The 16,404-nt window shown below is 53.9% G+C and overlaps 1 protein-coding gene and 1 long non-coding RNA gene across 2 annotated transcripts; one reads left to right on the forward strand and one right to left on the reverse strand.

Annotated features, from left to right (window-relative positions):
- Window positions 1–1,215: 1,215 nt before the first annotated feature.
- Window positions 1,216–5,436, reverse strand: LOC114808182. The gene is made up of 3 exons (XR_003756035.2): window positions 5,288–5,436; window positions 3,821–3,959; window positions 1,216–1,455 (listed from the first exon to the last, which is right to left on the reverse strand). It is a non-coding gene; the product is annotated as an uncharacterized LOC114808182 (long non-coding RNA).
- Window positions 5,437–7,413: 1,977 nt separating this feature from the next.
- EXOSC3 (exosome component 3) lies at window positions 7,414–14,970 on the forward strand. Its single transcript, XM_016225295.3, has 4 exons — window positions 7,414–7,830; window positions 10,404–10,553; window positions 12,026–12,177; window positions 13,735–14,970. Exons 1-4 carry the CDS (start codon window positions 7,453–7,455, stop codon window positions 13,934–13,936), a joined length of 882 nt encoding a protein of 293 aa, XP_016080781.2. The 5' UTR covers window positions 7,414–7,452; the 3' UTR covers window positions 13,937–14,970.
- Window positions 14,971–16,404: the final 1,434 nt, after the last annotated feature.

A 16,404-nucleotide genomic window follows, 5' to 3' on the forward strand; every position in this document is an offset into this window, starting at 1 on the left:
CCACAGTCACACAGCTGACAAGTGGCAGAGCTGGGATTTGAACTCATGAGCCCTGACTCCAAAGCCCGTGCTCTTTCCACTGCGCCACGCTGCTTCTCCGGCGCTTAGATCGGTGCTCGACACACAGTAAGCGCTTAACAGATACCGACATTATGGTACAATAGGATTGTTAGGCCTTTTATTTTTACAAACTGTACCCTCCCTGGACCTCAGTTTCCCCTGAAATACCTCCTTCCCATCACATTACTTCCCTACCTGCTCCTCCTCGGCCCCCACGAGTAACTCCTTCTCTAATCCCTCCACAACACACACACCCCCACACTCTCTCCCTCTCTTTCTCGCCTCACCTTTGGCCCCCATTGCTCCCCTGGCCCTTGAATTCCCACTGCCTTCCCTTTGTTTTGAAAGACGTGTTGACTAATGTTGGCTATGCTATAAAAAAAACCAACTAAGCACAACCTTCAGGCTCTTTTTACATATTTTTTGCCAAGCCAGACATAAGGAAAGTTTATTTCTTCCTCCTCAGAAAATACCAAAGCATAGGTTCACCCTGAATCTCCTGGAATACATAGTAGAGGCAGACAAATGAGCCTTAATTCTGAATTGTCAGGAATTAAAGGATTAAACGTGGCGTGCATTAGCCACGGGAATTTTGGAAAGCAGCCTGGCGTGGCAGATAGAGCACGGGCCTGGGATTCAGAAGGTCACGGGTCCTGATCCCGGCTCCTCCACTTGTCTGCCGTGTGGCCTTGGGCAAATCGCTTCACTTCTCTGGGCCTCAGTTCCCTCATCTGTAAAATGGGGATTGAGACCGTGAGCCCCAACTGGGACAGGGGTGTGTTCAACCTGATTTGCCTGTATCCACCCCAGCGCTTAGAACAGTGTTTGGCACATAGTAAGTGCTTAACAGATACCATTGTCGTTATCATTATTATTATTATTATTATTATGTGCTTGGGAGAGTACAATAAAGGCAGACGATATGATCCTTGCCCACTGGGAATTTACATGAACTCTTTGAAAACTGCCGGTATTATGTACTGTCCAACCCCCTTTCAAAAATTCTTTTGCATGAAACTATTTCCTCAGTTTTCCCCCCATCTGACATGATTGCTAATTTAAGTCAACACTGTTATGGAAGAAGTGCAGAATTCTAACAAAGTAACTGGAGCCAAGGAAATGCATTTTTTCAAATGAATGCCAAACTAGTTGTGAACTGATTAGTAAAACATTTCTCAGCAGCATGTTTCTCATTTGCATCTGGAGTTCATTTAGACCTTCTCTAGAGGTTTATATTTACATTTTTGTGTCGACGAGTCAGTAACGTCTGTTCTCCCTGGTTTTGGAAGCAATTGACTTCTCCGAAGAGCTGTTTCTCACACGTCTTAATGATGCTTCTCTGAAGCTTGCGTAGGTAGGTACTGGCCAGATGAAATGGGGAGTTGAGGTAATTACCTGTGCATTTCAGGAAAAAAAAGCTTTTAAATTTTGTTTTCTTCAGTCCCCTCTGATGTGGTTTAACGATTTGCATTCATCAAGGTCACTAGATAATTGCTCGTCCCTTCTTGCAAATACAGTCGATGGTTGTGTCTGCCCATGATCAAACTTACCAGAAAATTGAAAAAACCCCCCACAGAATCCAAGTGTTTCCTAAAAGTGCTAACGTTATCTGTTTTCCAACTAACATTCGTGGAGTTTCATTCCAGTAGTTTTCGTTGCAATTTTGCATGGAAGGGCTAAAAAACAATAAACTGAGCCCTTCTCCCTCAGTTTCTAAGCTGCCAAGCCAGATATAAGACAGAGATCGAGGAGTGGAAAAGCTGACGTGAGCTTCCCGAGCCAGGCTCGGAGAGGGGATTGGTGGTTGGCTTCCCAAATTATCGATCGATCAATCAATCGAAGGCATTTATTGAGCACTCACGGTGAGCAGAGCACTGTATTGAGTGCTTGGGAGGATACGGTGCAACGGAGTTGGTAGACACGTTCCCCGAGCACGAGGAGCTAATTCAGTCGACACTCTGTGTTCCTCTGTTGTATGAAGATTAGGATCCAAAGAAAGAGTCTCCTTAAAAAAGATGTTGGGTCTCCTCTACTGGGGAGTTATCTCAGAGGTGCTGGTAAAACCCAGAGACCGGCTCCTCTGTACTCTGTGGAATTCCCCAATTCAATTGGAAACGTTTTGGAACGCCTTTTGGAATGGCATGTTTTCATCTGTTTTGTACAAAGGGTGACTCTCCTCTTCCCTCCCCTCGGCCGACTCAGCGAGACAGACGAAGAGCTCGTCATCTGTGGCTTCGAGTGCCGCTAACAGACGCTCCCGTCGTGTGGTCGCCCACAGCGTACTCCGTAGCGTATATTCCCCAAACCCTGGCCTGGCCGATCAGGTTAGAATTTGCTCCCTAAACATGTAATAAAGGGCACGGCCAACAGATACGCTTCACGGAATGAAGCTCTAAAGCAGACCGTAGTGGAAGTACCGTTCCTGTGCGGGACGGGAACTTCTGTTCTATCTGATTATCTTGTAATTATCCTGTATTCCCTCTAGACTCTAAGCTCCCTTTGGGTGAGGAACGTGCCTACCAATTCTGTTACAGTGTACTCGCCCTGGCATTTAGGGAGTGGCACGTAGTAAGTGCTTAATAAATACCAGAAGTAACTGACTATTGCCGTTTTTCTCATTCTCTTGCAAGTGTTAATGTTTTTTCAGTTGGTTTTGTTGCTTTTTCACTTTTCTCAACTGCAATGGCGATGAAACGGACTCCTTGACCTCTGTTCTGTTCCAGAGGCACGAGCTTGGAAACACCGATATAGTCACAGTTTTTATGCTCCTCGTATAGAAAAGAACATCACTGTTACCTCGTTTTGGGCATTCATTCGTTCGTTCAATCATATTTACTGAGCACTCACGGTGTGCAGAGCGCTGGACGAAGCGCTTGGAAAGAACCATTCGGCCGTAAAGAGAGACGATCCCTGCCCACACCGGGCTTACAGTCCAGAAGGGGGGAGACAGACATCCAAACAAGTAAACGGGCTTCAATATCAATAGAATTATAGATAGCTATACATCAAAACTTGTAAACGGGCATCAATATAAATGAATAGGATTATAGATATATTCATATATACCTAAGTGCTGGGGGGGGGGGGTGGGATAGAGCAAAGGGAGTGAGTCGAGGCGACGCGGAGGGGAGGGGAGCTGAGGAAAAGGGGGCTCAGTCTGGGAAGGCCTCTTGGAGGAGGTGAGCCTTCAGTAGGGCTCTGAAGGGGGGAAGAGAGTTAGTCTGGCGGCTGTGAGGAGGGAAGGCGTCCCGGGCCCGAGGTAGGCCGTGGGCCAGGGGTCGACGGCGGGACGGGCGAGGACGAGGCCCCGGCGAGGAGGTTAGCGGCACCAGAGGAGCGGAGCGTGCGGGCTGGGCTGGAGGAGGAGAGAAGGGAGGTGAGGTAAGAAGGGGCAAGGTGATGGACAGCTTTGAAGCCAATAGTGAGGAGTTTTTGTTTGATACAGGCAGGGAATGTCTCTGTTATATTGTACTCTCCCAATCGCTTAGTACAGTGCTCTGCACACAGCAAGCCCTCCATAAATCCGATTGACTGACCGTTGCCGGTCGGCATCCTCCTCTTCACCGGTCTCCCTGTCACCGGCCTCTCCCCGCCTCTAGACCGTGAGCTCACTGTGGCCAGGGATCGTCACTGTTTATTGTTGCACTGTACTCTCCCAAGAGCTTAGGACAGTGCTCCGCACACAGTAAGCGCTTAATAAATACGACTGAATGACCGAATGAACGGTTAGTTTATTATTATGCTCTGCTGCCTGGCTTACCTTTCTAAACGGCTCTCCGAACGCTTCGTTCCAATCCTCCGAAGCCCCCGAGGGTTATCCATCTCCGCCGCAGAAAAAAGGCTCCTGTCCACTGGCTTCAAGATTCGCCTTCTTATATATCCGGTCTCTTCTCCCACTGCTTTGGAGTTCAATCAATTCATCAGTCAATCAGTGGTACTGCCTGAGTGCTTACTGTGTGCAGAACACCGTACTAAGCACTTGGGAGAGCTCTCTAGGGCTCACGCTCTTCACTCCTCCCAAGCCCACCGTCTTCCTGTACTTCACGCTCGACTCTCCTACGGCTCGCTCTCTCCTCCCTGCCCAGAACTCCCTCCCCCTCTGAGTCTGCCAGCCAGCCGATCAATCAATCAATCGATAGTATTAATTGAGCACCTACCCCGTGCACAGCCCAGAAAAGTTCAGCGACTTGCCCAAGGTCACACAGCAGCGGAATCTCCCGACTCCCAGCGAACAGTCTTCTGATGGAACCTCTTAAGGGCATAATGCCATGCTTTACCCACAGCGGGCCCTCAGGAAATCCCACTGAATTAATATATATATATTTTATATGTAGAGAGAGAGAGAATTTATAATCTAGCAGGGGAAACAGACACTAAAATAAATAACAGGAAGGGGAAAGCAAAAGAGTTCAAAGATATATCAAGGCAGCGGGAGCGTACACTTTGTTCGGAGCATTTGGACAGGAGTGAGAGCTGGAGAGTAAGCTCGTCCTCTAGACCGTGAGCTCGTCGTGGGCGGGGGATGAATCTACCAGCTCTGTTATACTGGACCCTCCCAGGTGCTTACCACAGTGCTCTGAAACAGTAAACGCTCAGTAAGTACTACCGATTGACTGGGAGATGGGGTGATGGCCGGAGGGTGCCGGGGGATCCAGAGAGGAGGCTTTTTTGAGCAGAGGGGAGACTTGGCACGTTGGAAGGCAGAGGGGACGGGGCCACCGGAGAGAGAGTGGTCGAAGAGGGTCCTTAGAGAGGGAAGAAGGGTGGAAACAAGTGATTTCAGAAGAGGAGCACTCATTTATTCCTCTTATCGGCTGCCACTAGATCCATAAAGCGTTGGCTCCGGGGGAAAATGCATTCTAGTACTTGGTCCTATCGGGACAACCGCCCTTCGGAGAAGCAGCGAGGCTCAGTGGAAAGAGCCCGGGCTTGGGAGTCAGAGGTCGTGGGTTCGAATCCAGGCTCCGCCGCTCCTCAGCTGTGGGACTTTGGGCAAGGCACTTCACTTCTCTGGGCCTGTTACTTCATCTGTAAAATGGGGATTAAGACTGCGAGCCCACGTGGGACAACCCGACGACCTTGTACCCACCCCAGCGCTCAGAACAGTGCTTGGCACATAGTAAGCGCTTAACGGATGCCATCGTTCTCATTCTAGAAGGGGGGTGGTGTTTGGATGAAATTTCATGTCGCACTATTAGAGAATGATTAGTTCCCGTAGCTGGCATACCGTTTTAGGAGCTGTACTGAGCAGAGAGTGGGATCAGCTCTTCTCTGTGGCTGCCTGTTCGTCTACGGGTCACTGTGAATTGGAAACCGGCTGACCCCAGGAACCGGGAAAAGGCAACGCTGGAATTTCTTCTTGCTGTGGGTCGGGCCGATGACATCACAGAAGGGGCATTTCGAGAGGCTGGAGGCCCAGGGTTTTGATCTTCGGGACTGTGAGCCCGTCGTTGCGTAGGAATTGTCTCTATCTGTTGGCGAACTGCACTTTCCCAACGCTCAGTACAGCGCTCTGCACACAGTAAGCGCTCAATAAATACGATTGCACGAATGAATGAGTCGGAAAGATGCCTGGGACACGGCCGCCATTTCTGCTTTCTTTGCCATGTCTAACCACATTGCTCACTTCGGTACCGTGGTTCCCAAACAGGGAATTCTATTTCTAGGACGGAACACGCCTCTCTTTTCCCATCAACCCTCTTTCTGCCGAGAATAGGTAGAAATGTACCCGGTTTCGGTGGTAGGGAAAAAAAAAATCATCCCCAATTTCATAGTCTCTAGACTCTAGACCTCATCATGGGCAGGGAACGTGCCTGCTAATTAGTACAATGCTTGGCACAGAATAAATGCTAAATAAATATGATTGACTGATGGATTGATCGACTGACAGTAGTCCAGGGTACAATCCCGAGTGTCCTCGCGTCATCCTGGTCAAAACCACCCAAAGAGGAACATATCTGAGATTTGTCAGCTAACGAAACTAATGAGACTAGTGAAACGCTTATGCTAATTACAACTACTACTAATGGTGGTATTTGTTAAGCGCTTACTATGTGCAAAGCACTGTTCTAAGCGCTGGGGGGATACGAGGTGATCAGGTTGTCCCACGTGGGGCTCGCAGTTTTTAATTGCCGTTTAACAGATGAGGTCACTGAGGCACAGAGAAGTGAAGTGACTTGCCCCAAGTCACACAGCTGGCAAGCGGCGGGGCCGGGATTCGAACCCATGACCTCTGACTCCCAAGCCCGGGCTCTTTCCACTGAGCCACGCTGCTTCTCATTAGAAGCATAATTCTTCTCATGATTAGAAAGATAGATATGCTAACCACTAATATTATTTCACTGCCTACGCGAATGAGAATTAAACACGTGCTGGCTCTGAGAAGCAGCTTGGCTTAGCAAACAAAGCACGGGCCGGGGAGTCGGAAGGACCTGGGTTCTAATCCCGGCTCTGCCATTTGTCCTCTGGGTGACTGAGCACCCCGTGTGGGACGTGGACTGTGTCCAACCTGACTAGCTTGTGTCTACCCTGGCGCTTAGTGATAATAAAAAAAAAACAGACACATTCCCTGCCCACAACAAGCAGGGAGACAGACATTAAATCTAAATAAATTACAGATTTGTACATAAATGCTCTGGGGCTGGGTGTGTAAAGGGAGCGAGTCAGGGTGAAGCAGATTGAGAAGCAGCGTGGCTCCGTGGAAAGAGCCCGGGGTTGGGAGTCAGAGGTCGTGGATTCTAATCCCCGCTCCGCCACGTCTCAGCTGTGCGACTTTGGGCCAGTCACTTCACTTCTCTGGGCCTCGGTTCCCTCATCCGTAAGACGGGGTTGAAGACTGGGAGCCCCGCGTGGGACAACCCGATGACCTTGTCTCTCCCCCAGCGCTTAGAACAGTGGGCCGCACAGAGCCCGTGACAAATGCCGTCATTTTCTCCCTCCTAGACTGTTAGCCCATTGTTGGGTAGGGATTGTCTCTATTTGTTGCTGGATTGTACGTTCCAAGCGCTTATTACAGTGGAAGCGTTTGATAAATACGAATGATTGGATGAACGAATGATTGCTCGAATGACTGGTCGAACGAATGATTGATTGACTGAATGATTGGTTGATTGGATGAATGATTGATCGAATGATTGAATGAATGATCGAATGAATGAATAATTGATTGAATGATAGAATGAATGATCGAACGAATGAATGAAAAGGGCCCCGCCACGCGGCCGCCGGTCTCGCGTTCCGCGCCGTTAGTCCCGCGCCTGCGTGGCCGGCGTCGCCTCTGTGACGTGGCGGCCGGGGTCGGCCCTCGCGACCCGTCCGCGCGCATGCGCGCCGGCCGCGCGGCGAGCCAGCCGCAGGAAGAGCCGCAGCGCAGCAGCAGCGGCCGCCGCCGCCATGGCCCGGCGAGGCGACACGAAGGGCGACCGGGCGGCCACGCGAGAGATCGCCGAGTTGCTGGGGCTGAGCCCGCCGGAGGCGGAGGCGAAGGGGGAGGCGGAGGCGAAGGGGGAGCCGGCGCCCATCGCGGCGCAGGCGCGGCTCGACCGGCTGGTGGTGGCGGGGGAGGAGCTGCTGGTGCGGGAGCTGGCCGGCCCCGGCGGCGGCGATGAGAGGCGGCTGCTGCCCGAGCGGGGCCGGGCCCGTGTATTGTGCGGCCCGGGCCTGCGGCGGACCGACTGCTGCCTGCTGGTCACCAAGTGCGGGCTCCTGCGGCGTCGGCCCGGCGGCGCCGCCGGCTTCGGCATGTACTGGGTGGACTCCTCTCAGAAACGGGTGAGCGCCCCTCCCCCCACCGTCGTCCACGCGCTCGGCCGGGTGCCCTTAGTCCAGTCATTTCCCTCGAGGGAAGCAGCGTGGCTCAGTGGAAAGAGCCCGGGCTTTGGAGTCGGAGCTCGTGGGATCAGTTCGAATCCCGGCTCTGCCACTTGGCAGCTGGGTGACTGTGGGCAAGTCACTTCACTTCTCTGGGCCTCAGTTACCTCATCTGTCAAATGGGGATTAACTGTGTGCCTCACGCGGGACGACCTGATGACCCTGGATCCCCCCCCAGCGCTTAGAACAGTGCTGGGCACATAGTAAGCGCTTAACAAATGCCAACATTATTAATCCCGGCTCTGCCACTTGGCGGCTGGGTGACTGGGGGCGGGTCACTTGGCTTCTCGCGATTGACTCGACCTAACAAATAACGGTGTAAAACGTGTTTATGTGAAGAACAGTGAGGCTCCATTGGCGTGGCCTCAGTTCCCTCATCTGGAAAATGGGGATTAACTGTGAGCCTCCCGTGGGACGACCCGCTGACCCCCGTATCTCCCCCAGCGCTTAGAACAGTGCTCCGCACGTAGTGAGCGCCTCACAGCTACCAACATGATTATCATTCCCTCCCCCGGGCCTCGCTTCCCTCGTTGGGTTTCCCAGTGCCGTCGTTATTTCTTACGACCCCGAGGGAAGGGAGTGACTACATGGCGGGGGGGGGACGGGGACCGTGCCTCTCCACCCCAGCGCTCGGCACAGTGTCCGGCACCTACTTGATAATCCCCTGCCGTCCCGTTCAGCCTCGGCAGTTGGGCTCGTAGCCTGGAAACGCGTCGCGGGTAGGGAACGTGCCGGGTAGAGCGTCCTCCCCCCCCCCCCCCCCAGCGCTCAGCACAGTGTCCCGCGTGCAGTCATTGCACAATAGATTTGTATCTGCTGAGCGCTTACTATGTGCAGAGCACTGTACTAAGCGCTTGGAGTGTTCAGATCGGCAACAGAGACGATCCCTGCCCATTGACGGGCTCACGGTGTAATCGGGGGAGACGGATGAAAACGAGAGCAATAAGTAGAATCAAGGGGATTCTTGAATTGATCAATAGATGCCGTCGATTGATTGATTGACGCCCCCAGGGGACAACTGAGGCTGGCTTTTAAAAAATAAAAATAGTGGTATTTGTTAAGCCCTTACTATGGGCAAAGCACCGTTCTAAGCGCTGGGGGATACGAGGTGATCGGGTTGTCCCACATGGGGTTCACGGTCTTCATCCCCGTTTGACAGATGAGGTAACGGAGGCCCAGAGAAGTTAAGCGACTTGCCCAAGGTCACCCAGCTGACTAGCGGCGGAGCCGGGATTAGAACCCGTCACCCCTGACTCCCCAGCCGGCGCTCTTTCCACCGAGCCGCGCCGCTTCTCTAAGCGGAGTGGATTTATGGGGCGCTCAGGAAGTAGGGCCAGAATGGAGAAATGACGCGGGTCAGTGGGGGGGTGGGAGGGACGACCCCAGAAAACGAAACAGAAAGCGCGATCCCCACCCCCGTGACGAGGGAGGCTACGTTTTGAACAGCCGTACGTGCGCCTTTCAGGTACGGTGGCGCTCGTTAGGCGTCTGTTAAGGGCCAAGCACTGTGCTAGATGCCAGCGCCCATAGAGAATAGTCCGGTCGGGCACAGTCTCCGGCCTACGCACCCCGGGTTCGCGACGGCGACGAGGCCCCGCGCGCGGTAAGCGCTCAATAGATATGACCGAATCGCCGTCACTGAAAGCGTCGTGACCTAGTGGGAGGAGCGTGGGCCTGGGAGGACCCGGGTTCTAATCCCCGCGCTGCTGCTCTGCGTGACCTCGGGCGAGTCACGGAACTCCGGGCCTCCGCTTCCTCATCTGCAAAATGGGGGTCCGCTACCTGTTCTCCCTCCGTCGAAGACCGTGGGCCTCTCCCACTCAGGCCAGCGCTTGCCGTGATGTGTGGCAAACTCCGTCCTAAGCGCCGGGCCCGATTAGGGCCAGACGTCGGCCCTGTCCCACGTGGGGCTCCCGGCCGAAGTAAGAGAACGGGTCTGGAGTCCCCATTCTACAGATGAGGAGACGGGCACAGAGAGGTTGTGACTCGCCCGAGGTCGTCCGGGAGGCAGCTGCCGGGTTGGGAATTAGAACCCGGGTCCTCCGACTCCCAGGCCCCTACTCTTTCCGCGTGGCCACGCTGCTCCTCGGCGGTTTCGGGGAGTGGTCAGAGGTGGGTCTGTGGCTAGATTCCCGGGATTTACGGTGAGCAAACATTTCCCCAAAAGGCAGTGAGGGGATGAGAGTGAAAGTCGTTGGTTCTAGCTCCTTGCGGGCGGGGAAGGTGTCAACCCGCTCTACTCTGTCGTCCCCTCCCAAGTGCCCGGTACGGCGCTGGACCCCAGGGAGCGCTCAGTAAATCTTTCAGCTTCTATTTAGGCACTAAATTTTACGATTGCATCAGCAAGATCCGTTTCCCGACTGCCATTCCGACCCGGTGTTCGCAGCAGCGACGTCAGCATCCGCCTGTTCTGGCGGGAGCCGCTTTCACCCATTTCAGATGACGGTGTTTTCCGCCGTGTTTTTCGATTGCAGTACGTCCCCGTTAAAGGAGACCACGTGATAGGCATCGTGACGGCGAAAACTGGAGATCTGTTCAAGGTGGATATTGGAGGAAGTGAGACCGCATCACTATCCTATTTGGCTTTCGAAGGTGCGACCAAAAGAAACAGACCAGATGTGCAGGTAAAAAACCAAAAAAACCCCTTTATTAAAAGAGGAAAATCAAGAGCGATAATTCTACCTTGATTCGGCACGGTACTTTTATCCTTCCAGTTCACCAACACGTCGGTTATTTCTTTCTCTTCCCTCACCGCATCCTGTAAAGAAGGCAGAGAGGGTTATAATATCCAGTTTACAGAGGAGAAACCCGAGGCACAGAGCGATTTGAGTGGTTTGCCCAAGTTGATGGTGCAACAGGCCGGGGACGGAGCTGGGACCAGAACCTGGATCTCGTGATGCCCGGCTTCGTGTTTTTACCGCGAGACCGGGCTGTCTCCGCATTTCCCCGTCCTTTAACGATAAAGAGAGCTTTATAGCTAGTCGGTGGGTAATTTGGGAAAACCAAGATCTGCAGTCATTTTTGGCTAAGAATTTTTTTTTAAAACGCAATTTTTTCAGCGCTTACTCTGTGCCAGGCGCTCTACTGATCGTCAGATTGGACACGGTCCCTGTTCCGCGTGGGGCTCTCGGTCTTAATCCCCATTTTACAGATGAGGTAACTGAGGCCCGGAGGAGTGAAAATGACGCGCCCAGGGTCACAGAGCAGACAGGTGGTGGGGCTGGAATTAGAACCCCGATCCTTCCGACTCCTCGGTCCACCGGGCCACTCCGCTTCTCGGTTGTTCTCGTGACAGTCGTCGCCTCAAGACCCCCCCCTACTTAATCCAGGCTCCCTGAATTGAGAATTGGCGCTCGTCGAGACCCGGCTCCTGTCGTGTGTTCCCTTTTACGAGAAGGAAAATCGCCCTGCGGGGAAGATGAGGAAGATCTGCCACCCGACTGACCCGTCGGGAGGATTCCTCAGAGGACCTGGGGGCGGGAGGCTGTAATGGGGTTGGCCCTAGCTCTTTCCTTGCACTCCGTTCAACTGTCCTCCCTCCTAGTCGGTCAGGGGCATTCTTCGAGCGCTCACCGTGTGCCGAGCGCTGGGGAGACCCGCTCCGAACTGCTGGCGGGGCGGGCGGAGTTCCTCCAACGGGGAGGAGTTGGGGAGCCGGGGGGACGACACGGCCCCAGTGGATCCGGGGGGCTCTGGGCACCTTTCAAGGCAGCCAAGCAGCCAGGGTGGGGAAGCCGGGGCCGAGGGAGGGTCGTTCGGAAAGCTCGAGACTCTGGGCGGGGCTTCTCCTCTGTCAGAATTCGAGAGATTTACACGTAGGAGACGGTAACCGGCGGTAGACGTTATTGCCGTTACCCGTCTCTGTAGTGCTCTCTGTTGGCAGAGTGCCCGAGCGTCTTCCCCGATCGCACCCCCCTCTTTTACGGACGGTAAAACTCAGCGAATTGCCCCGGGTTAACGAGGGAGGGTTTGAATCCTAATCCAGGGGATGGAAGTCGGCCGCCGAGCGTTTTTAGCCTTCCGCGTAAGCCGCCCCGTCAGCGAGAGAGATTAAGTACATCCGTGGAGTTATTTCTCCGACGCCGTTTCGTTTTAGGTGGGAGATCTTATTTACGGCCAGTTCATCGTCGCCAATAAAGACATGGAACCGGAGATTGCTTGTATCAGCAGTGGTGGAAAAGGAAACGGAATGGGCGTGATTGGACAAGATGGCCTTTTGATTAAGGCCACTTTGGGTTTAATTAGAAAGTAAGTACCGTACTGCGTTGGTTTACCCGAACGGAATAATCTGAGGTTTTTAATTCCAGTGTCTACGCCCCCCCCCCCCCCCCCCCCCCCTTCACTTAATTCAAGTTGAGATTTCTGCTAAACCACGTTCCCCTCCCCGCATCCTCTCCAACTGTGATTTGACCGCTCGTGCCATTTCTCTTCTCCATCTCTGCCGGCCTCTTTTCCTTGTTCTCTCCCCACTCCCGTCTTCTCCCAGAATCGAGTCAATAGGTAGACCTCCCCCCTGGAAATCCAGGAGACTGGGGGGGGAGAGAGGAGGGGTACTGGGCCGTCAGGGGGAGAATTCGGCCAGAGCAGCCGTTGCAGCCGTGAACGCCGCCGAGTCCTTACCGGGTAGATCGGTCGCCTTTACCGAGCACCCGCTGAGTAGGAAGCACCGTGTTAAAGAGGTCGGTCACGGTCCCTGTCGCACGTGGGGCTCTCGGGAGGGAACGAATCCCCATTTTACAGTTGAAGAAACTGAGTTACAGAGGGCGTGAAGTGACTCGCCCAAGGTCACACGGCAGGCAAGTGGCCAGACCTCAGAGTAGTTGCAACCGCCTGAGTGCGAAAGTATTATGGCCTACGTGGAAATCCCGAATAATTGAAACCCGTGCACTTTAAACCCGGTTTTTACTTGAATTGAAAACACACGCACCCCGTCGAGGGGAAAGGGGACGGGTCAACACGGTCGGCAGACGCTTTCCCTGCCCGCGGCATTCCTACCTGGCTGCTCTTTCCCGGTGCTCTTCGTACAGTAAGGGCTTAATGCTGTCGTTACGCTTCTCTTCCGCTCTGTCTCTTTCCCACGTCCAGTAGCGTGTTGGGCGCGGCCCTTTCCCCTCCTGTTCCATTCGGAGATCGTGCTTGCTTTCGCCTCCCCCCCACGCGTAGATCAGGGGACCCAGTCCCGGACAGTCAGAACGACAGAAGGCTCGGAGAATAGACCTTTTATAATAGTTTTAATAGGTAGGGAGTACTTAAAGTGAGGTCTTGGCTCTTTGGCGGGGCTGTGCGGCTCCCAACTGTCAGGACTAGTCCCGGAAGGGAAATTCCAGGATCGGAGCGTTTTCCAGGATGGCGGGGGAGGAGAGGATGACGGGTCGGCCCGTTGGGGATGACGGCATCCCAAGCGCCGGAGGGGGGAAGAAAAGGAAGGCCTTGAACGCCAGCGATCGTTTTAATCCATTCACGCGTCCTTTCCATCGTATCGATTGAGCGCTTACTACGTGCGGAGCACCGTACCGTCACCCCTTCGGTGGCCGAAGGGGCTGCGGGGCTTTAGACTGCTTCAGGCGATCTCTCCCGGGAGCCGAGGTAATGGGGGTAAAGCTTTGCCTGGAGAAACTTTTGGAGGTTCCCCCCGGGGGGGGGGGGAGACGTTACGTCTGTCATCCTTCGGGCTGGTTCTTAAGTAGCGTTTCGTACGCCTGAATGGGAAGCGTGGTTTAGTTCGGAGAAGGTCGGCCGTTCCTTTTCCACCCTGACCTAATTTCCTTTGTCTTTTATTGTGTTTTTTTTTTTCTTTCTTTCCAGGCTTTTATCCCCCAGTTGCGAAATCATTCAGGAGATGAGTAAACTCTTCCCAATGGAGATAGTAATCGGAATGAATGGGAGAATATGGGTAAAAGCGAAAACCATCCAACAGACTTTAATTCTGGCAAATATTTTAGAGGCCTGTGAGTTCATGACGACCGACCAAAGAAAGCGGATATTAGCCAGGTTGGCAGACAGATGACGACTCCGCCCGGTGCCTTTGTCGGAGCTGTCCACTCAGATTGCGGAGGCGGGATTTTATACAACGAACGTGCCTTTGGCGGGGGACCGTTCACACTTGGACAGACCGTTAATGACCACGGTCCCTAGAGAAATTGTTACGGGATGCGATAGCTATCAATTTGATACAGTGTAATATGAAATTAGTCAAACATTTTCTTTTCTTTCCTTTGGAAATAATCACCGTGCCCTTGAACTGTGCTTCGTAGCGAAGGCAAGTTATCGGTGATGGCACCGTGAGGACCCTCTCGGCTTTCATTTAGGGGAAAATAACTGGTCGACCAGAGCAGCGAACCCGACCGGTACGTTCCGGCGTCCGAGAGGGCCCCGGGTGGCCCCCGGGTGTGCTCTGAGAGTTTTTCTCCCTGCCGGGACCTTGAGATGGACGGGGGATGGCCGGAAACGACCTCTGAGCTCCGGGCCTTGACCCGGGTTTCACAAGAGGATTAAATGGTTGGCCCAGGCACCTGGCTTATCACCAGGAATGAACAGAACTGCAGAATGGAAAGCCAGGAACCCCTTGGAGTTGACCATATCCCAAACAGAGTGCAAAACAGCAAAACTTTTCTGTGGAAAAGTTCATGGAATTCTCATTCCAGATGACTCAGGTGAAGCCTAGGAAAAAATAGGCGACCGATCAGCCGCCTTCCGGGGACAGGAGCGGCGGGTGTCTGCGTACGGCCATTTTTAAGTTAGAATTTTATCTCTACGATGGTCACTTCTTCCTCTGCCGTTACTGCCGTTGACTCGGGGTCTCTGGACTCCAAGTAGAAACCTTGGGAGGGCGAGTGAGAGTGGAAAAGGCACGGGAGAAGGGGCGGAGGAGGTTGGCCAGTGGAATCCCTTGCCGGCTACGTTTTCGGAAAACCGACGATCGGGGGTAGTTTGGGGCTTCAGTTCCTTCACCGGCTTCGCTGGGTCTGGGCGAGGAGAGGCGAACCGCAGCTTGTGCAGACGGGACTGAGAAAACCCTGCAAAATAAACGCTAAAAGGGGCCGCATTCAGTTGGTAAATCTACGGCTTGCTCGTTTTGGACCGCCCTAGTACTTAGGGGTGGAAGCCGCAGCAGCGTTGGCAGCCCAGAATAATAATAATAACGATGTTGGTATTTGTTAAGCGCTTACTGTGTTCTAGTTCTAAGCCCTGGGGTAGGTACAGGGTGATTAGGTTGTCCCACTTGGGGCTCACAGTCTTCATCCCCATTTTACAGATGAGGGAACGGAGGCACAGAGAAGTAAAGTGACTTGCCCACAGTCACACAGCTGACAGGTGGCACAGCCGGGATTCGAACCCATGACCTCTGGCTCCCAAGCCCGGGCTCTTTCCACCGAGCCACGCTGCTCCTCTAGCCGCGCTGCTTCTCTAACAAGACAAAACAGAAGCGGGTGGACCCTACCGGCCCCGCAGGGGTTTAGATTCCAGGTGGAGACGGACGCAGACGTTAACCGCCGATGGCCGTCCTCGGGTCGACTTTGCAGGCGCCGCAAACACGGACGTTCTGTTTGCCCAAACAGCAGTCGGTCCCTCCTCCCCCAAACCCAGTGAAGGATTTGAAGCCCCAGAGGTAGAGGAGAGCTCGGTTAAAATGTTTCTAGTTTGAGATCGTCGACGACGGCGTTTACTGAGCGCTTCCCGTGTGCAGAGCCCTGTACGCTAATGATAATTACGGTATTTGTTAAGCACGTACCGCGTGCCCGCCCACGACGAGCGTCCGGCCGAGAGCGAGCGATCTGTGCTCCCGCAGGATGACGGTTACCGACCGTGGTGGGTTTGGTCTGAGAATGCTTCCGTAAGTTTGATTCCTCTTCTGCTGTCCGTATCGAGAATAATCGACGACTCTTGGTGGCCTCGAGCCACAGGTCGGGGAGAAAAAAATCCCACGTCCCCGTCCCTCCCCCCCCCCCCTTTCCGGGGCTCGGAAACCGTGAGGCCACTCAGGGGCATCCATCGTGTGCAGAGCGCCGTAGAGAGTACGCGGGCGCGTCGGGAGCGTCGAAGCGGCGTGAGCTGGTGGAAGGGAGTACGGGCCGGGCAGTCGGGGAGATCTGGGTTCGCATCCCGGCTCCGCCACCTGTCTGCCCCGGGGCAAGTCGCTCAACCTCTCTGGGCCTCGGTTTCCTCGTCTGTAAAGTGGGGGTGCGATCCCGTCCCCTCCTACCTAAACCGGGCACCCCGGGTGGGCCCGGGACCGCATCCAAACCGATAACCTTCTGTCTACCCCGGGACCTGGGACGGCGCTTGGTACGCAGTAAGTTTCACAGATTATGGGCAGACACGATCCCTGGCCACGAGGAGCTTACTAGCTTAAGCCCAGACAAACCAGGCCATCCGAGATTCGGGAACTAAGGAATTGCAGTTTTTTTTTTAAATGGCACTCCGGGTCCAGCGCTGTTCTAAGCGCTGGGGCAGATTCAAGGCGATGGGGTTGGA

The sequence above is a fragment of the Ornithorhynchus anatinus genome, chromosome X5 (genome assembly GCF_004115215.2).
Source record: "Ornithorhynchus anatinus isolate Pmale09 chromosome X5, mOrnAna1.pri.v4, whole genome shotgun sequence".
NCBI lineage: Eukaryota > Metazoa > Chordata > Mammalia > Monotremata > Ornithorhynchidae > Ornithorhynchus > Ornithorhynchus anatinus.

What these genes read in the sequence shown, in the direction of transcription:
- EXOSC3 (XM_016225295.3), top strand. Translation starts at nt 7,453, where the DNA reads ATGGCCCGGCGAGGCGACACGAAGGGCGACCGGGCGGCCACGCGAGAG. An exon ending in TGGACTCCTCTCAGAAACGG is followed by an intron (nt 7,831 to 10,403) that starts GTGAGCGCCCCT and finishes TTTCGATTGCAG; the next exon opens with TACGTCCCCGTTAAAGGAGA. An exon ending in ACTTTGGGTTTAATTAGAAA is followed by an intron (nt 12,178 to 13,734) that starts GTAAGTACCGTA and finishes CTTTCTTTCCAG; the next exon opens with GCTTTTATCCCCCAGTTGCG.